Source organism: Amblyomma americanum, chromosome 1 (genome assembly GCF_052857255.1).
Source record: "Amblyomma americanum isolate KBUSLIRL-KWMA chromosome 1, ASM5285725v1, whole genome shotgun sequence".
Lineage (NCBI taxonomy): Eukaryota > Metazoa > Arthropoda > Arachnida > Ixodida > Ixodidae > Amblyomma > Amblyomma americanum.
In genome coordinates this window covers 227,396,886-227,423,608 of record NC_135497.1, presented here as the reverse complement: position 1 = coordinate 227,423,608, position 26,723 = coordinate 227,396,886, and the positions used below count along the sequence as shown (strand labels likewise).

Genomic DNA, 26,723 nt, shown 5'->3' with positions numbered 1-26,723 from the left:
CTCTCGCGGGAGGATTCGAAAACTTCCAAGTCAGGGCGCGTGTTAATACGCGTATATCCTCCTGCGTTCGCCCAAAGGGGTTTTCTTCCTCGCCGAGCAAGGACTCGCACCGTTTCGCTTTCTTTTCCAGCGCTTCGTCTTTTCTTTCCAATCCTCTCTCTTTTTCACACGTCTACACGCCACTGACCATGCGCACTCCGAGAAGAGAGAGCAGGAAGAGGCATGCACAGCGTACGAGAGGCATCGCCTGCGCCTCTGGACGAAGCGCGCTCGACAGTAGCGACGGTACAAATAACGGGAAGCAGAAATAGTTTTTCACCGTCGCTCAACACCCGCACGCACGCTACACGCGCTTCCGTAGCCGGTGGGCGTCGATGAGCCGTCCAATTTCTGTGCCACCGACGGCGGTGGTGGGGGTTGCCCACGGAAGACTGAAATAGAAAAGTGTTCCCCGTTTCACTGCGAAAAATGAGCGCTTTCCGAGCGAGCGAAGGAGGCAGTGGCGGAAAAGGAGGGGCAATGAAAAGGGCCGCTGGGAGAGAAAAGAACGAGGCGTCACGGCTGACGCGAGCGCCACACGCTTCCTCTCACGGTCGGCTTCGCATCTTGGCCAGAGCGTCGTGGCGTGGTCACAGCCGAGGCCGAGCTGCTGGCGCCTCGGAGGTCGGATGTCGCCTACTCTACCGCGCGCCGACGTCGCCGCAGACTGGAGTCGTCCGGCCGCGCGCACTGCACGCGAAGTTGTATCGGCTGCTCGCCCGCGCCTGTCTCCGCCTTCTCCCTCGCGAACCGCACCGCTCCGGTCAGCAACGGCTGCAGAGGCCACTACCGCGGTTAACTGACGTAATTCCGCTGGATTGCCGGTCCGACGTCGAGAGCCGACACCCTCCGGCACGTAAAGACTGGGCCCAATTCTTCACGCACTGCGGGCGCTCGTGAGCTGCAAGCATCCTTTTTCGCCATGCAGGGTAGACGTGTCATCAGTCCCGAGCTTTGCTGCGCTGTCAAAACTTTCTGCCCTAAAATATAGCTGCACGAGGCCTCAATCTTCAGTGTTTGCATACGACCAACTGCGTACGAGAATGTGCCAGGAATGAGCTGGACCTTTGCACGAGGCAGAGCCAGGCAGAGCCCACGAAAACATAGCCAGCCAGCACGAAAGAACGGCTCGAGATGAATGGCACGTGGCGCCATCATGAAAAATTTAATTCGACCGTGTGGCAAATGTTTACGTGCCACGGCTGTCTTGAAGTGATTTCGCGTGCACTGTCGGGCACGCTGGAAGTGGTAAGGGGCAGGTTGTGCCTATTAGGGTACTTGCCTATTAGGGCAGGTTGTGGCCGCTGATCCGGATCATGACAGGGAAATGACTAGAAGGATAAGAATGGGGTCGAGCGCATATGATTGGTTCTCTCAGATCATGATGGCAGTTTACCAATATCGCTCAAGAGAAAAGTGTACAACAGCTGTATCTTACCGGTACTCACCTATGGGGCAGAAACGTGGAGGCTAAAGAAAAGCGTTTAGCTCAAGTTAAGTACAACGCAGCGAGCTGTGGAAATAAAAATGATAGGTGTAACGTTAAGAGGCTAGAAGCGGGCAGAGTGGGTGAGGGAACAAAAGCGTGTTAATGACATCCTAGTCGAAATCAAGAGGAAGAAATGGGCTTGGGCAGGGCATGTCATGCGAAGGCAAGATAACCGCTGGTCCTTAAGGGTAACGTAGTGGATTCCAAGAGAAGGTAAGCAAAGCAGGGGGCAGCAGAAAGTTAGGTGGGCGGATGAGATTAATAAGTTTGCAGGCGTAGGGTGGGCGCAGCTGGCAAAGGACAAGGTTAATTGGAGAAACATGGGACAGGTCTTTGCCCTGCAGTGGGCGTAGTCAGGCTGATGATGATGGTGATGATGTCGGGCAGGAGTGTTCGGTCACATATAATTTCATCTTCAGTCCAGCAGATCGCCCCTTTGTCACCAGGATCTAGCCCATGGCTGTGAAAGCTGAACCGCGATAATTTATCGCGTAATTTTTCTCAAGGCTGGTCTGACAAAATTCTTGACGCGTATTAGTGAGCTAGTTGGTTAGACATGCAAAACGCAGCTCATGCATACGGACGCAAGACGAAAGAAACGCTTGTGGTTGCGTTCATTTTTTCTTTCGTCCTTGTGTCCGTTGTATGTACTCCTTCTCGTGCCGTTTGAACACTCATCATCGTCCATTGGAAGATGGCAATGGCGCAGGTTCACGTCGCAGGTTATGCTCGCAGGTCATGCTTGAGCGGCGACTTCAGCGTCGCCGCTCCGCCGCCTGCCCGCGTTTTCCGCGGTCGCACCGCATTACTTTTAACGTGATAGGGTTAAGGCTCCTGTTCCGAAAAAAATCCGGCGTCGTCGTCAACGGCGCCGTGCGCGAAAAATCCCCGGATAAGCAACCTAGGTGGGCCACCTAGGTCACGTGACCTTGTGGCGTCATCACAACCTGCTCACCGGATTGTGAGCAAACTGACCACCGTGGCAGGTGGCGGTTAAATTAATGATTGGTCGCGAGAGGTTGCTCGGGAAGAGCAACCTCGGTAGCACAATTCCCACCGGTGGCAGCATCTATATGAATGTGAAGTCGACAATGACCAATCCGCATATATGCGCGTTAGCCCACTAACGCTATTGCGTCATACCCTTAAGGCGGAGCTTAAGTGTCCACTACAATTTTTGCCAAAGATGGTGTATACATGCTATGCTGTCTACATGAGAAAATTATGTGTGCGCGGAGGTAGTGCGCGTTGCGAAGTGAGAGCTGAGCCAAAAATGTCTCACGAAATTCGTCGGAAGCCGGCCTTTCGAATGGCAAAAACCGGTACAGAGGTTGAGTTTGTTGCTGGCTACAGATGGGGTTAGCCTTGTGTTAAATTGGCCAGCTCCACCGTATAGCGGCGCATTCGTTTGGATTTCTCGGGACCGGAGAAAATGTCCAAATTAACTAAATGTCGAATTACCTGGGGACTGGAAAAAAATTATGTAATCGTTGATTGCTTCATGCGAGAAATTTACACGGCAATGCGTATTGTTCGCACTTCCGTCAAAATGGTGCTGCACGCGCACACTGTCCGGTGAACCAATACAATAAGTCCTTTTAGGCACTTAGGACATCAAAAGCCTTCTTTCCCCCAACACGCTGCACGCACATGACGCAATGTAAAACAACTGCATTCTCCGCGATAACACAGAGAACACGCTGACAGCACAGCCCGTGACGCGCACGCGCTGAAAACAAAGCAAAATGGCGGAGCGCAGCACAAAACAACAAATCATGCCGTCGTACCTCCTCGACTGGTCACCTAAGTGATTAGCACGGCACCTTTACATAACGGTTGGACGCCCGCTCCCGTTGTGCTGTAGTGACCAATCGGCCCACTCATCACCACCCCATCTCCGGGGACATGCGGACATGCGAGCTTCCGCCGCCTGTCCGAATTATATGAGGCGAAATTTCCCCGAATATTGAGTTTGACGGGAACAAGATTTCCGAATTATCCAGTTTTCTGAACTAACGGGGATTGAATTAGCGAGTTTTTACCGTACAGTATTAACGCGATAGCGTTAAATGCCCCGTTAAGCAGAAAATCCAGCGTCGGCGTTGTCGGCGTTGTGAGCGAAAAATCATGAGCATGACTCTGGCAGGTGGTGCCCAGAGAGCAACGTAGGAGGCAGGAGGGTGACCTTGGTCATGTGACCTTGTGGCGTCATCACAGCCTGCCTACCGGGTAGTGAGCAAACTGCTCACTGTGGCAGGTGGCAGTTTAATTGATGATTGATCACTCGCGAAGAGCAACCTGGGGCGCAAAAGGCCCACCGGTGGCAGCACCTGCCATAACAGGGCAGGTGGCGCATCGCTTAACCGCTGCACCACTGCGGCAGGAGGGGACTACCAGGCATCTATGAATGTAAACTATAGAGAATGACCTTCAACATATATGAGAATTAACCCACTACACTATCACGTCATAGTATGCCCTTAAGGTTGAGCTTAAGTGTACCCTCCAAGTTTCGCCTGATGTGTAAGAACGCTTCCAAGCACTCGTTTATGTTTACTGTCTGCGATGGTTTAACTGACGGGGCTGTCTGAGCTAAAAGCCTTTTCTTTTTAGTTTTCCTGTCGCTTGTGTAGTGCGTTCTAAAACCAGCTTGCAGTTTTTGAAAGGTGTACGGCATACTGTACTCATAGCGTCGGCAGCCAGTCGCAACGTTATCATGCACAAACCTCTCCCTATACGCTGACTGCTCAGCCGTTCGGCCGCGCAATGACTGTGGTACACAATGCCATTGGCCTTTGCCACGCTCCAACTGCACAAAAATGAGGGCTGATTTTCAGGAGGCATCAGTCGCGAGCATTTTTCTTTCGCCACGCGCTTTGGTCATCGAAATGCTTGCTGTGCAGCGGCCACTTCGGCTGTTTTGAAAGTATACCAAAGGCAGTGACCGCAATCCACTGCCACACATACATAGTAAAGCGGAACCGACAACAGCTGCACGTGAACGACTGTCATTACGACAGCCTTTCAGGACGAGACAAGACCGACCGTAAGCGTTGCCACTTGTGTACCGTATTACCACTGGATGGTCTCTCGATGCTGGCAACGCCGTAGCGCCCAGGTTTCGCACTTGCCCCGAGTAAATCGCATTTTGCGCACTACAGGCGTCATGTCGTACGTGACGTGACAGCTATGGCCGCATCCTGACGTTCAGTTACGCAAGCTTACTGCTCACACGAGGACGTGCTCCGGAAATGCGCAATAACTGCTAATTTCTGCAAACATGACTGGTCTACCCTGAGCTTGATCTTTTGTTCTTGAGTTTTGACGTGAGAATTTGCCTCGACGGTCGACTGCGCTGTAAACGCCAAGAGCTGCACGGAGTCAATCCGCTCGGCCATCTCGAAAGCAGCGTAAACTCCAGCGAAAAGACCCGAACGTATAGATATAGTCTCCGCGTCATTTCCTCGCTCATCTTGAAGTAGCAACGTGACTCCCATCCGAGCTGTGTAAATACGCACATTAACAAGCGATTACCGCTTGTGTCTCGCCGTCGTCGCTTTGTAACCTTGTAACAGTGACGAGAGCGTTTTCGCTTCGCGCCATACCGAGGGGAGTAATGAACGAAGCGAAAAGAAACGCGGCCACCGGCCGAGGGATCGTACCGCAGGCTTCTCTCGAGGGGGAAAGTCGAGCGCCGCGGGGAACGCTTTCGCGCACGGCGCCCAGTAATTGCACAAGGGGAGGGGTCGCGGCTCGATCGCGGTGCGCACGCACGCACGCACGTACGCACGCACGCACACGTGCGCGCGCACCAACGTCAACACATGGAAGAAGTGCACGCGCTTCGAGTAACGGGAAACGGCTCGCACCCCATTCCCACACTCGCCACTCCCCGCACACAGCTCGTACGCGAAAGCGAAGCTCTGTTCCTGGTGTGCTCAGATGTGCTTGTTTCTGCAGGATGCGGGCCCAAACGCTAAGGCGCACGTACGCGCGCTATCGTGTCAGGCCGGGCGTGTTTGCGAACGCGGGAAGCGCTTCCCGAGCCTGGTAAGGCAAGGCGCGCAGTGCATGGTGTCCGTCCGGAAGGAAGCGAATGCAGCTGGCGTTCAAGAACATCCGACTCGCAGTTTAAAAGTTGCCTGCTTCTCTGACGTCGCCCGGTTCAGGCCTTTTTGCAGAAGATTCCAGGCCTCTGGGTTGGGTGCTGAACCGTGCGAGGGATGTGGAGGGGGCAGTGTAGTGCTGGCGAGAAAGTTGCGCAGTAAAGCGCGGTAACTCTCTCACTCTGGTCGAATTTCTGAACCGCGCCGTCGGGGGGAGGGGGAGGAGGGAAAGGGTACTCTGCGAATCTCCTCACCCTCCAGTGTTTTGGAGCACTCATGATGTTACAAGGGGCTTACTGCATGGTCTGGGAAATGGAACAGGCAACGCGAAGAAGACACGCATTGGTCGAAACTGGCGGACTACCAAGTGGCACGAAAGGCAAAGTGCCAAAGCTAAGTTCGCGATGTTTGTTGTCCGTTAAATTGTGATAACCGCGGCGTACATATTTAAGATAACCTTGAGGCCAGCACCAACTGCTGCGTTGGTATGGCTTATTAGCCTAAATCGAAAGAAGCAACGGAAATTCTTAAGTAACCGAGATAACGCAAACACATCCGGAGTATGACCTCAGGATGCCCGCGTCAAGTTGTTTAGGCGTTGTCAGCTTGTCCCTAATTAGTCCTCAAGCAGTCCACTTGGGTACATTTGTCTCAGGGCATCCGGAGGATTATGTCTGGGGACTTTTTCAGTACTTCAGGATTTGTATCAAGAGTTTGTTTTTTTAGGAGTGCCGTATTCAGAGCTGATGTAAGAGAACCTAACCAGAATAAGCAGAAAGAAGAGGTACAGCTTCGAGGTTACCATGCCCAGGGCCGCTGAGAGCTATAGCTATCTATGAAGTTGAATTCTGCTCCTTGAATGGAAAAAATGAGCGGCTCAAAAATCTAAACAGCCTAACCCCATCAGAAGCGTGCGGTACATAAGACCAGGTTTAAAGGCAAGGTATCTTAAGATATCTTCTCAAGGCATGCACTTCTTTGGGTCAAAATTGTTTCCTTAATTTTATGTATGTTGTACACACGTATCTTTTAATAAACCTGCAGTCTAAGTAATGAGAGCCGAGTGCGAGAGATCAAGCTGGTTTGATCTAAGTTTTCCACAGTAGTGTCAGTAGGACGGTTGTAGGACACTTGAGGAATATCCATCCTCGAGTCGTCCAGCAAAGCCCGAACTGAGGACATCCTGAGGACGTTTAGCTATTGATACGCTCGAAAGGTGCTCAGAATGCCCTGTTTGCGATGAGGACGTTCGGACCGCGTGACTGCGAGTCGCAGAAGTGTCTTGCTCACGCCTCTGTGCACGTAACACTTTGCATGCTGCGCGAACAGCTTTACACTGAACTGAGCTTTACAAGTGGCCCAGTTTGTAACCCTGAGTTGAACCCTTAAATGCTTCTGGAGTATCACGACTTAAACTGAGAGAAAAACGACTCGGCGTCGTCTCTCCTTTCTGTCGTCCATCATCGCGGTTTGCTCTGCGCAACTCTCTCATATGTGCATCGCCTGTAGTTTCCGCTTCATATAAACCCCCAAAGGCTTCAATGGAGCCGATTTTTGCCCTCTTCGACCACATGTTAAGCTTCATGCAATTTCATCATGACCCTCACTGTCACGTGACCGGTGTGGAATGCTTGTTGAATGACATTCACCGCTGACAGAACATGTCCAGCTTTCTCGGGCAAACATTTTTAAAATGGGAAAACTGTAACACACTGTTGTGAAAATATTGAAGGCAATGGTTCATTATTCTGATAAGTAGCAAAATATTTCTTTTAAAGTGTTTCCATCGATCGCATCGAACAGTTAAGACTGCTTATGGCGCTCGGCTGCTGGCCCGAAAGACGCGGGTTCGATCCCGGCCGCGGCGGTCGAATTTCGATGGAGGCGAAATTCTAGAGGCCCGTGTACTGTGCGATGTCAGTGCACGTTAAAGAACCCCAGGTGGTCGAAATTTGCGGAGCCCTTCACTACGGCGTCTCTCATAACCTGAGTCGCTTTGGGACGTTAAATCCCCATAAACCAACCAAACCAGTTAAGACTGCCATAGAAAACCAATGGGAAGCGCTTTTGACGATAGCAAAAAAGCGTTAACAGAAAAAAAAAACAAGACTGCCGTCGGGTAATCTGCGGATATATTGAATGTTATAATGAAATCTTGCATTGTATCAAAAAATTTTGTTCATAAACGGTTTCACGTTCAAAAATGCTTTTGTCCAAAATTGCGTGTCCCGCGCGTTGACGCTACCCTTATTTTGCACTGCTGCAGCAAATTGAATTGAAGTAAATCCAGTGTGCTTTGCAAGCGCGGACGAATACTGCTAGTCTATGCAGTATTCCTTTCGGGTATAATACATTCGACAGGACTGATAATAATAATAATAATAATAATAATAATAATAATAATAATAATAATAATAATAATAATAATAATAATAATAATAATAATAATAATAATAATAATAATAATAATTTATTTCCATCACCATACAGCGTTGGAGGCGATGGGGATAAGAGCGGTTATATATCGCTTGACAAGGTCCCCACTCCCTGTGCTTGTGTCTCCTCTGTGTAGTACATTAATTGCATACAATCCGGTTCAATCCGGGATCAAATGAGCTCATTTCACGCGCCAAATGTAGCTTGAATTGTACGCAATGTTCAAAGTGGCATATATGCCTCAGCGGATTCACTGAGGCATGTAAACGCACGCAAAAGACATAAGCGAGCGTGGTCGGGTCCGGCACATGCGTGTGCTCATCGGTGCGCTGTTCTTAGCTCGTAGCTGCTGACGAAGCAGCCATCGAACGTCATGCATCAGTCCTGTCAGCGGATTTGAATGTCCAGCCATCCATTCAGCCAGCCATCATTTAGCAATCGGCTGAGCAGCTACAGACACCATAAATCAGCGAACCAGTCACGCGCAGAGGGAACCACTCTGCAACGCGCAGTCGTGCAGCGACTGCATGGCTCCGTCGTCGGTCGCTCAGACAGCTAAACCAGCTAATCATATAGTCTCACTGCTGGCGGATTTAATTACCCAGTGAGAGAACATAAAGGTACCAGCTATTGCTTCCTAGCTCATTCTCTTCCTCACTCGTTCGTTTGCTCCGGCCGTTTGTCAAGTCTCCCGGTCAAAAATGCGACGGTGTGACTGAGTCCGCTGCTTGCACACAGACTCTTGTACCCACCGAGTCAAACCTCCACGCGACTGTTGTCTCCCGCCTGCCTCCTGTCCCTTTCTTACACGTGCAAATCGCCACATAACGCAAGTTCTACGCCAGCCACGCGTTCCGTGCAGAAGTCAGCGACAAACTTGGCATACAGCATGCCCGACGAGCAGCCACCCTCAGTGGAGCCCTCTATGGAATAGGGGCACCAACCCTGCCAGACAGAGGATATCACTATCAGGAAGATGGAAGAACTCTGTCGGACCGCTGAATGACCTCGTAATTAGAGCAAATAAAGTTTATCCTATCCTATCCTTGGTCGCAGTACTTACCGTGCAGAAAGGTTCTATAAGGAAAGTTTAGATGAATTTGCCATTAGAAAACTGTATCCCCCTGCTAAAGTCATGGGAGTGGTTTCATTTACCGTTTCAATTGAAATATATCAGTTTTGACTACGTGTGTTTGTTGCCGCCACACCTATATTTGATTGAACAAACTGAGCATCGCTGCATAAGCTCCGCCTTCGAATATCTTGCGCTCACATTCTGTTTCTTTTCTGTGCAGTATGTATTTTGACCGCCTCGTTTGTCTAAATCACATCAGCCACACTCGCATCACCGGATGTTGCATCGAGCAATGACTAATAATAATAATAATTAAAAAAATACTTTCTGCTTCTTAAACTGAACCGAGTCCATTCACTGATTCCCGCCTCTCTTCTTCGCAGGCAACAGTCTCCTCCGAAGGTCCCCTTCCAAACAGGGCGGGGGAGAGAGAGAGAGAGTAGCCGCCCACTCGATGAGCGCCTAGAGTGACCGCCATGCAGGTCTGCGTGCCCCGCCTCCTGGTAGCACTGGTGTTCGCCACCCCACTCAACGCAGCCGGTAAGGAGCACGCGCCCACAGTGCCTCGCATTTGTTTTGTGGCCCTATATGGGTCTCGGAATCTGCAGCGCCGCAGGCAACTTCGCTGCAGGAAACAGAATTCGGCGGACGCAGCTCTTCCGTCACGACCCTAATTTTTGGCGCATAAAACAGACGTGCTTGTCGTTGAGTTCTTTACTCATTTCTGTGCGCGCCTTTTTTTTTTATGGTGTGCTTTGCGGCAAGTAGGATTTTGATTCTTGCCCGCTAGAAACAGAGAAAAAGAAAATTAAGACGTACAACACGGGTTAGTATTGCCCAAATTTATCTCGAACGCGCTTAATTTAAGCGTGTATTCTTCCATTTGCATGTATTCTGAGTCTTCTAGTGAGCATGACTCATTGGATTGAGGGTTTGAATGCGCGTGAACGGCTGAGTGTCATACGTGTGGAGCCTACCTCCGTAAAGCACATATATAATATGTTGAAGAAAGAAGGCGACGTACCAGACATCTAGGAACGAAAAGTGCGACGGAAAGGTGTGGGGGAAAGGGGGCAAGGGCAGCAGAGTTCCTTTCTTTTTTTTCCTTTTTTTTTGTGGTGGGGGCGGGGTTGCAGAAAGACGCAGCGCTCGATGTATGCAGCCGTTCTCCTTTTCATTTATTTTACTCTGCTGTACACATTATTTGGACAGAATATAATATACACCACACTTCGGCGCTCGAACTCTTCCCCCGTGTTGCGTGACGGAAATGAAAAAAGTTTGCTGCCTTCTTATGGCCACGCGCAACAGCGTCATTTACTTCCGTAAGTATCGAACACGCATTAATTTTCGCTGGATAACATGTCAGACGACTTTCACCGCCGAACCGTGGTCAATATTATTGTGTCCATCACTGTACACGTGTCCTACCTCTTTAGGGGCGCACCAAATCTTCTTTGGCCGCCGCCGCGGTGGCTCAGTGGTTATGGCGCTCGGCTGCTGACCCCAAAGACGCGCGTTCGATCCCGGCCGTGGCGATCAAATTTCAATGGAGGCGAAATGCTAGAGGCCCGTGTACTGTGCGATGTCAGTGCACGTTAAAGAACCTCAGGTGGTCGAAATTATCCGCAGCCCTCCACTATGGCGTCCCTCGTAGCCTTTGTCGCTTTAGGACTTTAAGCCCCGCAAACACAAACCAAATCTTCTTGATTGATTAGGTTTTGTCTTATAAAATACATTATTAAAATGGGTTCAAGCGAAGTGTACTAGTTAATGCTTCTGGCTGCAGTGGGCATTTCTTGTTTGTACCATTTGTACGTACACTGCCACTGTCAGCTAGTCAGAGCATGCAGATCTCAAGCCGCGTCTTATTTATTTTCTTTGTTTTTATTCTATACGTTCTCTCATTGTCGATATGGCATTAAAAAGTGGACTGAGCAGTTACAAACTGGTTCGCTGGAACTAAGCACAGCAGGTTATTTAAATCATAAAAACTACCGCATGTAAATCAAAATTCTGCGGCACCATTGTACATGATTACGAGGCAAAGAAAACACAGACTGCACAATATTACAAAAAAGCATGCAAGCACGTAGTTCGCAGTAAAGACTTTAGGCGTAAAAACAAAACTATACAAGGCGATATTACAAGGTTGATATAATTTGAAAGTGGTCACAACAGCGTTTAAAATACAGTAAATGAGAACACTGACGTGGTTACAGGTATTAAGGACCGCAAGAAACACTATATACATGAAAATTCGGCGTCACCATTACACAGGACTAGATGTAAATAAAGAAACGTATCATCTCATGCAAAATATTCCTATAACCGCTTTTTTTTAATTACTGAATACTGTTAGTAGTAAATTTAGCTACCAGTAGGTGGTTCTGCTCCGATAGTGTTTCAAGGAATTTTCCCTTTTTTTCAGGAAATTTCAGGGGTAAAATTTTGTGGAAAGGGAATTTTCGCGAAGTTTCAGGGAATTTCAAGAACTGAAATTGTGTCACTTTTTTCGTGCTTTTTTTTTATTGACGGAGTTTTCAAACTGCTGCAGGTTAAAAGGTCCTCAAAAAAAGAAAATTTTAGGTCTGATTGAGGGAATTTTTGGTTACGGCATCGAACGCCACTGCAGTCTGACATCCTGGGGATGAAAGATGCCATGTAAGCAGTAGTGCGGCAGAATGGGTCGCCGACCTTGTACGGATGGTCTATGCCTGATGAAGTGTTGGTAAGGGCCAACATTTTATTCGTTGGAGCACGCGCACTCGCAAGAGGTTTGTTTCTACCAGACCAACAGGTTCAGTGCTCAATGCACATTATTTTAACAGTGTTCAGGTGCATGCACTCGCTGTTAGCCGCCTAAAGTAATACGTCTGATTGCACAATGGGTAGAAGGCACACAGATGCGGACGACTTCACCTTACGATTTCGTGCTGCGAGAAAAATCAGTTTGTTTTCTTTTTTTAACGGCACCCGTGGTGCACAGCCTCTTGCGACTGGCTGAAGGTTTGAGACAGTTGCACCCTTGGTGCTTGGGTAAACCCGCTGCCATTTTTTAAAATTTCGCGGGGCGTCATTTTTTATGAAAAATAATAATAAAGTACTGCGGCACGTATATTTTGTTCATTTATTATAAATAAATCCTCTCCTATCTTTCTAAAAAAAATAAGAAATATATAGCCTGTTGGAAGCAACTGAGTGTTGTTTATATCTCAACGCTGCCTCCAACTTTATAATTGACACCTCAGCCATTATAAACCGTTGGTTAAGAGTTAAAATATTATAATAAGGGAGTAATTGCTCATTCGCATCCACCCGAACGCAGCCGAACGCAGCCATGTAGCCGTATGGCTGCGTTCGGGTGGATGCGAATGAGTAATTACTCCCTTATTACAAATTTACTCCACCTTGGGGGATTCCCCTAAAACATTTGACCAGTTAAACTATTAGTTTCCACGTATTAATCAGTTATAACTCCGATTAATTAATGGGAAAAGATTCGCAACTGCTCAAAATGTATAAGTTAGCTCGACTAAAAGTGTACGTCTTAAAGTTTAGTGCATGTGCAAGAGTAGTTTCGTTGTTTTTGGCTTCTTCGAGCGCACCCTAAAATCAAAAATATTTTCAGAGACGTGGTGCTTTGATCAAAGAAAATTGATATATACATTCTTAGGTGGAGAAATTCTCAGCAGTTCTGTGTTATGCGGGGCACAACATCTTTATCGCGTGAAATTCTCTGTGCAGCTGCTTCCGATGAGTTGATACCTTGTCGTCCTTCACTGATGGATGGCATTCGCTCCTATATATTGACCGGTTTCTGTTATCGAGTACTTCGCGAGAAACATTTGTGTACAGATCGCTGAACCTAGAATGTTTACTCTGTGGGAACATACTTTTACTGATGGTATTTTTTAAATTAATATATAACAGATGCGTAGTAGTTTTTTTTTTTGTATCTAAGCGTAAGTGCAAGAGAGCGAGAGAGAGAAAGAAACTTCATTTATCAGTAAGAAGATGGTTATTCTCTAGGCTTTCTTAACTGCTCCAGGTGGCAGGCAGTTGAAGTCTGCCGGCGACCTCTCGCGCTCTTGCCGAGGCCCGGGACTGGACGCCCGGGTCCGGGCTGGCGAGAACAGTGCGAGTGTCTAAGCTTTGCTTTCAAACTGCCGCGCTGTTCTTTGAAGGTCCGGATAGTACCCGCTGCGTAAGACGTCTCATACCCACAGTGTTAACTGATCAAGCATGTGTGACATCATTCAGCAAAAAACTCAACGGCACAGTATGCCTAGTATAATAAGCTGTTACATCCGCTTTATTCACTTTTCAGCTTCAATTTAATTCATTCTATTTCGAGAATCATTGAACTTAAGTTTCTGGTGAGCACCTCCCTGCTCGTCATCGTCTGAAGGGACGCTGCAAGATAGCAGCACACGGTGTAATGCTCCTCTTTATGGATGAAAACCTGCCAAAAAGCACTTTCTGCTATGGATCCAATAACGTTCAAACTGCGCACGTGTCGCGTAAACTGCGTCTTTCGTCGCGTACTACAGTGTTCTCGGAACCGAAACGTCAGTCTTGTGGGCGCTGGCTTAACTTCCTCTAGCCATGTTTGCACGCGAATTCCGCTCTCAGCGTACACAGAGCTAGCCTTTTTGCAAAGACAAGCCGAAGTTGTGCTCCAACTTCCTCGATCGCACGCGACACCCACGCAGAAACGTCTCAAGGCCACTGGAGGTAGGTGGTCTGCTGGTGAAAGAAGCGACCGCGGGACAAACGTACAAATAAGCGTGGCTATACTCTGTTTCGTTGAAATCAAATCAAGCTGGCTCATATTCGCGCCGTTCGCGCGAAAACGCATCGCAAGCGCAAAACATAATAAATTTTCAATGTGGCGCAAGTAGAAAAGTAAGCAGGCAACCATGTACGTACAAGTAAAAATAGAATCCAATCCAAGTCAGTTCAAGTTGCAAATGGTGTCGCAGCGCAAGTGTTTTATTATTGGAAGGAATTATGGCTTTGATTAGCGTTTGGTGTGGTTAATTTTTGTACTTTTCTTCAGAAAAGTGTGAAAATTCTCAAAACGGTTCTTCGTATGCTGATTCCGCAGCTGTTCAGCGCCGGGCATCGTGAGTGCAGTGAATTCAAGCGTTCTTCGTATTGCCGCTGTTGTCCTCTCACCGTTGGCGACCGAAACCACCGCCCTCACATCACCAAGCGTTTGAGATGCTTCGGATGTCGGCACTTAGATTGTGCGCGGTTTTTTCGATTCGTCAAAGTGGCCATATCAGGACGCGAGAACTGTGTGGCAGCACTGGCGGTGGCTCTGTAATACCACCCGAGCCGCTGCCGAAAGCAGCGCGAGCCAGTGAGACGATTACTTTGGACCAGGGCACTGTGGACCTGTTGGAGCGGCTGTCCTTGGTTGACTTCAGCAACGCTGAAGCTGTGACGCGTCTCGAGGAAGCTGTCAAGTTCGCAAGCGTCATAATGAACGTTGACACGACGGGCGTGGCTCCTATGGTGACCCCCTTGGAAGATGTGCCCTTGCGACTGCGGCCGGACATTCCGACCGAGTGTAGTGCCGAGGATATCCTTAAGAACGCCAAAGTGACAGAGGAAGGATACTTTGTCGCCCCGCCTGGAAACATTCCTTTGGACGTGAAGTCTGACTACGGTCTGACTGAGAGTTGTGAAACCAGTGCTGAAAAGTGACAGCATTTGTTTCCTTTGTTGCAGTGTAACGCAGCAGTGTATGTGTGTGCGTGCTCGTTTTTTCGACAGAACAATAAACTGCCTTTTGTTCTGTTACCATCCTGTTTCTGCAATATTTCCTCTCTCGCAACGCGAGTTGCCAGCTCGTCCTGGAAGCGGCGCGTTGCGACATGCGTCACATTGTCTCCCCCTCGCCCCATTTTTTACTTTAAGTTTTCTCCCCATAACCATAATCTGCATTTGGAGCTGCGTGCTAATAATTCGTCACAGTAGGCAGTCTGAGTCAGCATCTTGGGTTTGCAGAATCATAAACTCTTGACAAAGCTTCAAGATAATGAAAGTAAACTTGAGTTTAACGATGTCGTAACGAATGTCATGTTTAACGAAGGCGTAATGATGTCGCTGTAGCTTCGAGCATTTTATGCCATTTGACCTAGGCCATAAAAATAGACTGAATATCTACCAATTCACCAAAGCATGGTTGCTCTTTCATTTAGGACTGATTTTCATTTCCATCTTTTTGCTAAGAACTGAGTGAACATAGTTATATCAGTATCTTAAGTATATGTTTGTTACATTATTATGACCATGTTGCACACAAATGTTATACTGCTGCTGTTGAGGTATTGATATGGACTGTATCTACACTGTTCTAGCATGCTAGAACCACAAAACTTCATTGTACACAGTGTTTTCTGGCAGCAGAATGCTAATTTTGACTGCCATATATCCAAATAATATAATGTTAATGGCCTTATTTTTTGTTTCCGTAGGTCCAAGTTTACAGGACACACCTTTAGAACCAGTGCTTGCTGTCAAAGGAGATGAAGCACTGATAGACTGTGTGGTGAAAGATCAAGCAAACTACACAGTAAGTAACATCACTTGCTGTGCACAAAGATCACCTGCCCATTTTTCCTGTGTTGCTAACAATGTGTTTCAAAACAGGTGCTATGGAGGAGGGTGTCTGATCGCGACAAGGGGGCCGTTCTGACGGCAGGCAATGTGCGTGTCATTGGTGATCCTAGGATATCAGTCCTACATAACCCTGGTAAGCAAAGCCATGCTGGCGGATCTCTTATTATGGCTTTTTTAGTTAGACATGGCACCTTTTCACCCAAGATTCTGGCTTGGAGGGAATTTATTGTAGATATACAAAAAACATTGAAAGTGTGACCTGTTGTTTCTAAACTGAGAGCTAGGCCTGAGCACGATGTCTCTGCATAGGGCTTCCTTGTACAGCTGTTCGACATATTTCAACAGCCATAACCTTTCACTTGCATACTGCTTGCTTTGCTGGAGTAGAATATCTGTATAAAAATTTAACCACATTTTTTAGGCTCTGCAAGGGGCAGGACATTGGGAGTTATATTTAGTTAGATGTGTCAACCCTTTGGCCACTGCGGGTGATCATGCAGATTGTCTCTGTAGAGTTATACTGGTTTAGTTGAATTCAGGTTGAAAAATGTTGAGTTCATTGTTTGCAAGAAGCCTGAGTAAAGGTTTAGTGTGCTTGCAGCTTGTTTCTAATTAATTATCAAGTTGATGATGACCAAACACCTTTCATGTCTCCACAGAGCACAACAACTGGGTCCTCAGGATTAGCAATGTGCAACCTCTGGACTCTGGTCGATACAGCTGTGAGCTGAACACATCACCAAACCAAAGGATAACAAGATTACTCACAGGTGGGACAAATTGCTCTAGGGGAGGTTACTTCACAACTGCACGGCCACATGTGCAGTTTTAACATTATTTGATAAGAAAGATTAATTAATGGTTATGGCATCAAAGTTTTTTTTGTGGCTTGCCAAAACAAAGCTTTCTCATTATGTAATCTTTGAGAACGTGTGAGTGGAAGTTCAAGTGTAACATTGGCTTAGGCCTGGTTAATTGCTATGTCTCACTTGCACTCATTCATACTCAAGTAGGTTCTGGACTCCTATTTGTATTTCTTATTTTATAGTCTAGTATTATTCTCAGAGTTGTGAAACACATTCTGTGTGCAACATTAAATGAAATGTGCTCCTGTCACTCTCATCTGGTAGGGAACGTGTCCTAGTTATTATTCTTACTCTTTAGGAGTCTGCAAATGGAGGTTATCGTTGCACCTTTCTTTTAAAAGTTGGATTCAGTCTCATGTTAAAGTGTGCATTTTGCAGGGTGCTACAGCATTGTTTGCACAGTTTGATTAATGCATCTTCAATTGCACTTTGTAGTGTCATTATTTCAAAATGGTTTGGTTTTCATGAAAGTGTTGCTGCCTAAGCATTAGTATTCATTATTGTCACATATACACCGACCAGGTATTAACTTAAAATATAGGTCCTGTGCCATATCCAACTCCGCATTCATTGCTGCATTTCAAACAGAGCAGAAGGGTCTATCCAGTGAAGCATAGCAGGGGTATTGTGACAGTTTTTAGAACCCAGTGCACAAACTGTTTGAGGTGTGCGGGCTGCTTTGCGTAATCTGCCTATGGTCTCACGGTTGTCACCAGGGCGAGTGTTGTGGTCTCAGCCACCTTGGCTCCATACTGCAAACTATTGTGCACATGGTTAATCACTGCCATTGTCTTTCAAACAGCCACTAGTATCCACTTTCAGTTTGTTTCTTTAACACATAGTGCATATCACTCATTGCGTTTCAGACAGCATTATAAATTGATATTCACTCTCATTGTGCATCTGTGTTCACATCCGCCAAACTACATTACATGGTCTGACCTAATGTATTAGTTGTGGCACTCTTTGACCGAGCCACTCTTGTGCCATAAATACTTTACTGATGTCATGAACAGTCTTGGTGTTGTAAGGGCATCTTGCATTCATACAGAAACATGATAACATCAGATGTTTGATCGAAGCCAAAGAATGAACTAAGTGTGTGCGCCACTCCATATGCATGGCAGTTCACTGTTAAAAGGCAAGGACATATCCCCCTCCCCCCTCCCCACGGTTCCTGTGCTTATATATTTCACACATGTCTTTCCTTACCATGCACTCACGTGCTTTGAGGCTTAGTGCACCATAACACCACTCTGGTGTTAAATCCTAGCACCGGAAGTTTGAGTCTTACTGCAGTTGTACATATGTTACCTGGGGAATAAATGGCAATGCAAAATTTATCTGTACCTTGTTTCAGTGCTGGAAGATGCAAGGCGGTCGGCACCTTTCCTCCTGACACACAACTACACTGGTGGGTTTCTAGCCTTGTGACTTCACTTTCAGATTCCAATGCTACCACAGAGTGACTCCTTTGGAGCCCTGACCTTTATTGTTTTCTTTGTTGTCTCTTCTCCTGCCACCACCTCCTACCCTCCCCATAGATTGCTGTAATGAGAGGGGCATTCCACCTGAGTGCTTTGGCTACTGCACACTTCAAGGCATCGTCACAGGGCGACACCACAGCCCTAGGACATGTCTTGAGTACATCGGCATCCTCACTCAGTGCCTTACAGGTCAGTTCATAGCTTGTGCTGGTGTATGTCTAGATAAAATTGTCAGGCTGTTTTAAGAAAATAAGTGCTCACCGGAAAAGAAAGCTTTAATTATGGTATGGTGCATTTTTCAAAAACACCCAATGCAAGAAGTAATAGCAATAATATTTATGTCAGCCTGCTGGTATAAATTTTGAAAACGAGCTGAATTATTGTAGGTAGAGCTAACTATATCATGGTTTATTTTAGAAAAATGCTTTATATTTTATTGGAATTCAGTGGAACTCACATTTTGCCACCCATAACATATAACATCATGTTGTTATTGTGTCATTATCTTTGGGCTTGCATGAAGGGACAGTAAATTTTCTTGTCTGATCTGAACTCTAATTTAGCTTTTCATTCCAACTGAGTCGCATCTTACAAGTGTGCTGTGGGTGACTTCAGCCTGTGATAAAATATGTACTCAGTATGGTTCCTACAGGTAGTACCATACGGTTTTTCTTTGTGCTGCCAATTATTTTGCAGGTCATAGAGCATAGTGTGATGTTTCCGGGGGCATATGGGTGTGGTTCACTTTAAATTTTTTACATGAAATTCATGCCAAATAATCTCTACCAGGTGGTCACCAAACTGTGCAGAGCAGTCACACATGACTAAACATGACTTCCAGTTCCTTGTAGCTGCAAAAACCTGTAGCATATATTTCCAAAAGTAGCAAAGATAAACATAGATACGGTTCCTCAATATTTAATATGCTTACGGCTGTAAACGTGGAGGAAAAAAGCGCGTTAAGACGACGACAGGGCAAAGAACCACATCTTTGTTTTCAAAAGTCATGATTTTTTCTATGCATCGAGAGCAATTAGTCCGTGAACTGATGGAAATCTTCCACTTGCGCATGTGCCAGGAAATCTGTATTAGTCAATCTTTGATGGTGTTGACTGATAGGGAATTCGAGTTTTTAGCATCTGCATTGGGTTTTCAGTGAAATAACTGAGCTGTGTTGCTTATGTTCCTTTTTTGACTTCTGCTGGTTGGTGAGTTTTTCTGATGATAATTGCTGCTTTGCTGTTCATTTTTTTTTTCAGTCTTTTCATGATTTTTTATCAATACCTCTACTTTCAGGAATAAATTTTCACTTTAGAGTTAGCGCTCGTCCTTGTGGTTCTTCGTCCTGTCATCGTCTTCATGCACTTTTTTCCACCATGCATGCTAACCAACTTGCCCAACTTGCTGCCCTAGTAAGGTTGTAAAACAGGTCAGGAAGTGATGCAGAAGCATTTTGTCTTTATTCAGTGTTCTCCGCCACCATAACACTGCCAAGGATGTGCTAAAACGATTTTGATGTACTGTGTCCGTCATGAATGTAGCATCTGCTGTCAGCATTCCTTAGCATTGATATGTGCTGCTTAAAGCTGCATACTCACACTCTTTATGACAGAGACTTTAGCTGGGCTGCCTGCCAAATCTTACTTCTTGCATGCAATATGTGCACTAGTCGCAATGCTTTGATTTGAGTCTTACATTGTTCATGGGGTTTCAATTCTTGCTGTTGTCTGCCTGCCAGAAATAGCAATCATTCATTGTCCATGACAAAGAAAAAAGCCATGATGGTAATGGAAGGTCTTATGTGCAAGCTGAAATGCATTGGTAAAGTTGAATTTGTTTTAGTATATAAATTTATTGACACGTGGAGCATTGTTTTTGAAGAGCAAGTGCCATAACAATTGCTGATGCAATGATTGCTGCACTAGATATGACTAAGAGGATGATGTGAGTGGGGTCCAAAGCACAAGTTGATGTGTCCACAAATCAATAGAATTTACGGACATGTTTGCTATATTTTTGGTCTTCACATTCTTATAATATGTTGATTTTGAAAGTGTTTGCCATTAAAAGGACAGGTTTAGTGCTAGAGGTACTATGATTATTTTGCATCAGATAAAATGCATGTGCATACCAATTTATCCTCAGTGCAGGAACTTCTCATGCATGCAAGTGGTAGGAAATTGTAACAGTCGCGTTCAAGATGATCATGCTGTTGAACAGTTCAGAAGAGAAGTACTGTGTCATGACTAGTGCAAATAAAATTTTTTGCCTTAAAGAGAATTGGTTCCTGAGCTATCAGACTTGCAATGAGCAGTGTAAAATTTGATTTAGTTAGTGAGTGAATTTTCAGAACCCTTGGCAAATAAGTCTAATTATTGCCATTTAGAAGTAAAAACAATTACTGTTTTTGAATTATGGATGTGGCTTGCCTCTGGTGCTGCCATCAGTTCTCACTTTCTAGGTCTCTATGCTTTTCGCATCTTTTGCATTGGGACATAATAATGTAACATGTTTACTTACATGAACTAGATCGTGTCCTTACCAAGTTTTTAACTGTTATGTTAGGGAGTATATTTTTTGATGAATGTGTATGCTAAGTTTGCTTCTCATTTTCTTTAATGCAAAGCTCATACCATAGCTTTAATATATTTGTAGCACCAGTTTCTAGTTGAACATAACCACTGTTCTAATGTGCATTTCAGATGGCCGGAACCATATGCCTTGCTGCGTGGCACAGAACATTCCACAGATATGTCGATCTGTATGTATTGGTGATTACACACTGACTACTGTCACAGAACACTACACCTGCATGGACTACACAATGACAACTCTGGCATGCATTGCAAATGGAGTCGGTAAGTATCAACATAGCTGGTCATCTCTTCTTCACTGATGTCCGTGTAACTGAGACAGATGCATTTGTAGCTAAGCCGTTTCTTTAACTGCAACATACAGTGTGTGATATATGTGGGATAGAACCTGGGCGCACATTCTACATCTATTGTCTGTAGCATCAGTTTGCATCTATGTGACATGAGTTTTCAGTTGTATACTTATGAAGTGCTGGAAACGTTAGTATTTCTGGAATGTCATGAATTTGAGTGCATATCTTCTTGTACTCCTCAGGCTCGAAAACATTTAGTTTGGAGAATTTACTTGGTACTACTTGCATTTTGTCAGAAAAAATTGCTTTTGGTTCCAGCTGTTTAATACAGTAGCAACAATAGGTCATGAGAAAAGGGGAGGCGTAATAACTGTCTCACTGAGGGTGGCTGTCTGGACTGCACCATGAAGGAAGGAATGTAGGAGGAGCTAAATGGAGAGAGGGAGAGAAAGAGTCTGACTAGTGGATGACCTTTAGCATGCACTGACATCACGTCGAACATAGGTGCCTTTGCATCTTCCTTCCATTGAAATGTGGCCGCCACAGCTGAGATTTGATCCCCTGACTGTGTAACTCAGGACCCGAATACCATAGACACTGAGCCAGCAGCATGGTGGGTCTTTCTGAGGGAAGCACTTTGCGCCTTGAAAGTGGATAGTGCACTTTTCTAAGATTAGCCTTCCGAGGAAAAGCCTTGCCGACGATATGTGTTTCAATCTGTGTAAAAGTAAACACCGGGAAAGCTTGCCTCGAGAAATTCCATGGTGATGCTATGGTTTCACTCTTGCAGTCACAGATGTTGCAAATGCTTATGGGTGTTCATGTTGTGCCCTTTGTCAATGAATTGCAGAGCTGTTGCCAGGGCCACCAAAGCAACTGGAAGTAGAGCCAGTGTCTCCAACAGAACTGCTTATCAGATGGATGCCGCCACACCAGGAGATTGAAGTTACACATTTCCGGATAAACATCACGGAACTTCAGAGCTTTGACCCAGATGCAGTAACACCAAAGAATGAAGCAAGTCTCTTTCATTGCTTGTGCTATCGAGCTCTTCGAAGAGGTTTACTTTTATTTTGGCTTAGTTAGAATTTTAAAGCCAGTGCAATGCTGGCCAAAAATTTGGTATAACCCTTTCCTTGTAATTCCAAGAGCTTTAATTTCACTTCCAACCCAAGTGTCATGGAATGGTTGTGGTTCTGTCTTTTATTTTTGTTTTATAACCTGTAAGCATATTTTAATATTAACAGGCCAGATGTCTCACATAGCTTGAACCTGTATTTTAGAAGAACTATGGTACATTTTACAAGAACGAAACTGCTACAGCAGTATCTATTGACTTCTGGTAGGCAGGAGTATTTTTATTTCTTGTTAACTGAATTAGTTTCACATTAGTTGTCCTGAAGGTTGGGAAATTGCAAGTATGCATCATTTTGGCAGCTTGTACACATACAGTACTGCCAGCTTGGGATTACCATGGCACAACTTTCAATAGATGAGCACTGCCATGCATAGGAGGAGCCACCTATAAATACACATGTCCTGCATGTGTTAAATTTAGTATGCTGCATTTATATGTTGTGTTTGTATACTTTGTAACAAAAATTGCATTACTGGGGCCTCTTGGGATGCTGTGCAACTTCTTGATTGAAAATTCGTTCATGCCTTTAGTAACTACTACTTCATTAAATAACCTTGCTTAAGGACAAGTTAATCAGTTTCCGCAAGGGGCCTGCCAACAACATTTCATTAGTTCTATACTTGCACTGTGCGGCACGTTTTTGGCCTGGCTCAAGTTGTGTGAGACACTCTTGTAAAACACGTGTTAGTTCTGGAACTTGTAAAATTAATTTGAGATGATTTACTATTTCTTTCTGTCCCCTTTTTTATTTTTTCTGTGATGTTTTCTTCTTTTTTCTGTTTTGTGTTACAGACAGATAAAGATTCTACTGTTGGAACAACGCAAGCATTTTCAATCAAGGTGTGTAAATATGGCATTGTTATCAAACAATTTCACATATAAACAATTCACATGTTTCATCCTGTCCTCCTTGTTGCATTGGTTCTAGCACATTTTGTAGTTCATTTAGCATGTTGCTGCTATCTGCTGGGATTAAACAGCGCACAGTACAAATATGAAGATGCATAGGCTGTCATGCCACCTTATTTAATTTCATGTTTCCAGTCGAAAATATTGCCTGACAAGCAACTTTCTTGCAAAAAACAAAGGCCACATTGTATACCAATTTGTTCCGTACACAGCAGTATGGCTTTGTAAGCTCCATGCTTGTGTTCCGAAGGGCAGTCAACCATCTGTACTGAGCACATTCCTTGTCTCGTCTCACTCATTACTGTAGACCCTGAGACCAACCCATGCCTCACAAAAAAAAGAGAAAAAAAAAACCACGCATGCAGATATTTTCTTCACTCAGAGTGCAGCCAAGTAATGCAAATTTTGAGCTGCGTTCACCATAAAAACTTTTGCATAGTCAACACAACATCTTAAACAGCAAAGAGAAAGGCTTATTTTTTGCCCCGAACATAGATACAAACTGCACATCTCAGAAAGGCACTTACTTGGAGGCTAGTGAGTCTGTCTCACTCGCTGTGGGGTTTTTGAGGCCCTGTCCAGACTGGATGTGGGAGTAACTCGAGAGCACACGCAGATGTGTGCCTGGTTGTCTGTTTAACTCACCAATTGCTTATTGAAGGGGGCGTGAGGTGGGTGCACCTGGGATGGGAGTGTGGGCCACTGCTTTCGACAGTACACGTATTGTTCGGTTTTAATATCTCTGTTATTGTTGTCATGAGAAAGGTATTTTTATTCGTATTACTTGGCACAGATGCCCTGCAAGAGCTTGCTTGCATTATCTGAGCCTCTTGCTTGTCCCTGTATGCAGGTGGATGGAAACCAGACAATGTTCAATTTGCGCAACCTGAAGCCAGTTACCATGTACGAGGTGACAGTTACATCAGAGAACATGCATGGCACTAGCCTGCCGACATATGCTGTGCGCACACTGACGCTAGGTGCCGAGCCATCCTTTGACCTGCCCACACCTGAGAATATCACAAGCAATGACACACTCCTGTCAATCCCAGACGTACGTGGGTGCTGTGTCAAGCGTGGTGTCAAGCAGGAGCGTTGCCTTCGTACCATGTGCGATCCTAGCCGGGCAGATGAAACCACGTGAGTTTCTGGGTTGAATGAGTTCTTGCTTTGATGAGACAAGAAAGCGCACAAGAAAGTGCACATGATGAACGCACACTCACCACTGATTTATTTCCTGATGTAAAATATCAAAGTGCAGCAGGAACCTGCTTGTTATTTATGTATAATAATAAATGCGTGCTTTATGTCGAGCTGTTTTGTTAGGTTTCCTATTCAAACATTCTGGCCTCTAATCCTGTACTTCTGTGCATCTTGAGAGGAAGCTTGAGTTGAAGAGACACTTCCTTCAGCTGTTGAGCTATCATTCACCCACTCACCACCTTGTTAGGAGACAAAAACAATTTCAAGTTTTAATTAGTCTTGGAAGTTTTAGCAGAGGTGGGTTTTTTACAAGGGGTCTACTGTCTGACATTCAGTCTCTCTCTTAGTTCATGAATGGGTCTTCTATCCTGGCAGGAGCTTAGCAATTCTTGCCACAAGAACTGCAACTGAACCTCTGAACTTCTCATGAGATTCTCAATGCACCTACTTGACCACCATTTTAGGCCTTATACACCCCTGCACCATCGTACAGGTTTCGAAGCAAGCAGTTCTCTCTTTTCCTCCACCAAGTGTTGTGTGAATCATTTAGTCTTTGTTTTTAGAATAGATCCTACAACCCGGCTTTCAATATAACTAATTCTCGCATCCTACATCCGTGGACTTGACATGAAATGTGCAGCACGAAGGGACAAGGACATAAAGAACGCACATAGACATAGTGCTCTGTCCTTGTCCCACTGTGCTATGAAGGTTGTGTTCCAAATGCACCAAATATCAGCTGGACAGCACCGCCTCTCTGTCGTCAGGTGTTGGGTTATTGATCCTTGGATACCTGGATTGTTCCGGCATGCCCATACCATGTGGCATAGGTTAGCCACTTCACCGCAGGTGCAATGCGGATCGTACGAATTTGGAAACATATAGCTGAATTTGACTGGGTTTATGAGACAGGAGGCTTTTACCAGTGTAACCTGCCACAAATGCTAAGTCCTTTCTTTTTTTCATAACTTGTCTGTATGTCACATTTAATATATTGGCATAAAGAAGCCCTAATCAACATCTCCTGAATGCTGCCTTTTGTTTGCTGCTGAGGCTTTCTGTCTCCTTTTTCAAATTATTAGTATGACAGTAGCTCCTGCTGACAGTTTGCCCATCACATGACTCCACACTGTATCTTTTTTACCTTGTTTCTTTGTGATACTCCTGTAAGTTCATCTGCCATTTCTCAATGGTAAGGAAGCTAGCCAGTGATAGCCAGCTTCCTTCTGTGATGCATCAGACAGCCACTAATGACACGGAAAATGATGAGGACTGAAAGAAGCACAACGGATGGGCAAGTCTAGTTGAGAAGCTTCCTGAAAGTTGTGAGGCTTGATTTAATGTCACACAAGTCTTATATGTAGATGTGGTTTTGTCATTGTTGAGTACAGCACATTTTATCATCTCATCTTGATTACAGAAGGCTATTGTTGCATGTAATTTTTGCATGTAGGCTTTGTAAATGTTCGCTCACAGATTTACTTGAGGTGAAGGTGCACTAACCTTACCTGGAACTGCTGCGATTGGCTGAGTGCCAAAGCAAGAATCATGGTGTGTTTTATTAAGGTTGCCTGTTCCTCCTTCCTTATGTGGTATCTTGCTATGTACACACAGGCTGACAGATGTGATGATCTGCGCACCATGGGCCAACGTGACCTTTGCCTGCATGGCAGATGGTGTGGACCACACTGGCTGTTGCCGGCGCCGGGGCTTGCCAGAGGCCTGCCTTGGCTTCTGCAAGGGCAGTGTAATGCGTGTTGACTACCGTCACTTCCGGTGCCTTGAGTACATGCCCTTCTATGGCAGCTGCCTGCTTGAACACTATGGTGTACTGCCTGGCCCTCCAAAGGAACTCACTGTCACTGCCATCAGCCGATATTGGGCTGTCCTCACGTGGAAACCACCCAGGTGGGAAATCACTCAGTAGGGAAGTAGGGATAGAGGCTATGTGTGTGCATGCTTTGCGATGGTTTACCTTTTTCATAACATGCGCACAGATCAAAATACGCCTGTGTCTCATCCTACATCACTTTTCTTATTTCAGTAAACTGCCCGAGACTGTGACAAAATATGGACTTTTCTGGAGAAGGCTTGGAGATGACTTTGAGCCATATTTTGCTGTACCGAATGTAAAACCACCTTACCTTATGGACAGGCTGGAGCCATCATCTGAGTAAGCATAAACATTGTAGTTCTGTATAGACTACACTATAGCTTGAAAAAAGTTAAAATTTCCAACCTTTTATATTACCTTAAACTACACTTCCTGCATAAACTATTTTGCTCACTCAGTAAGTACCTTGTGTGAAGAAAACTACAGAACCAGAGGCATTGCTTCTGAAAGAACGTTCGTATTAAATGGATAAATAGTAATAAAGGACCTCCTGTGTTAATGTTGACTGAGATGAACAGCATAACATAGTGCATTGCAGTTTTTGCTAGCAACAATAATTAT

The 26,723-nt window shown here is 45.5% G+C and overlaps 2 protein-coding genes across 3 annotated transcripts in view; both read left to right on the top strand.

Moving 5' to 3' along the window:
• LOC144114707 (Ig-like and fibronectin type-III domain-containing protein 2) overlaps positions 1 to 26,723 on the top strand; it is a 181,472-nt gene that overhangs the window by 126,997 nt on the left and 27,752 nt on the right. For both annotated transcript variants that reach the window (XM_077648606.1, XM_077648607.1), the window contains 12 exons: positions 9,529 to 9,685; positions 15,634 to 15,731; positions 15,809 to 15,911; positions 16,438 to 16,548; positions 18,005 to 18,058; positions 18,189 to 18,320; positions 20,834 to 20,989; positions 21,869 to 22,035; positions 22,949 to 22,996; positions 23,916 to 24,205; positions 25,883 to 26,176; positions 26,313 to 26,441. In XM_077648606.1, coding sequence (XP_077504732.1) covers positions 9,622 to 9,685; positions 15,634 to 15,731; positions 15,809 to 15,911; positions 16,438 to 16,548; positions 18,005 to 18,058; positions 18,189 to 18,320; positions 20,834 to 20,989; positions 21,869 to 22,035; positions 22,949 to 22,996; positions 23,916 to 24,205; positions 25,883 to 26,176; positions 26,313 to 26,441 — 1,646 coding nt within the window. In that variant the 5' untranslated portion in view covers positions 9,529 to 9,621. The remainder of the gene's footprint in view (positions 1 to 9,528; positions 9,686 to 15,633; positions 15,732 to 15,808; positions 15,912 to 16,437; positions 16,549 to 18,004; positions 18,059 to 18,188; positions 18,321 to 20,833; positions 20,990 to 21,868; positions 22,036 to 22,948; positions 22,997 to 23,915; positions 24,206 to 25,882; positions 26,177 to 26,312; positions 26,442 to 26,723) is intronic.
• On the top strand, positions 14,111 to 14,956 carry GatC (glutamyl-tRNA(Gln) amidotransferase subunit C, mitochondrial). Its single transcript, XM_077648613.1, has one exon. It carries the CDS (start codon positions 14,372 to 14,374, stop codon positions 14,858 to 14,860), a length of 489 nt encoding a protein of 162 aa, XP_077504739.1. The 5' UTR covers positions 14,111 to 14,371; the 3' UTR covers positions 14,861 to 14,956.

Bases quoted from the DNA above. Each gene is read 5' to 3' on its own strand.
- GatC (XM_077648613.1), top strand. From the start codon at position 14,372: ATGCTTCGGATGTCGGCACTTAGATTGTGCGCGGTTTTTTCGATTCGT.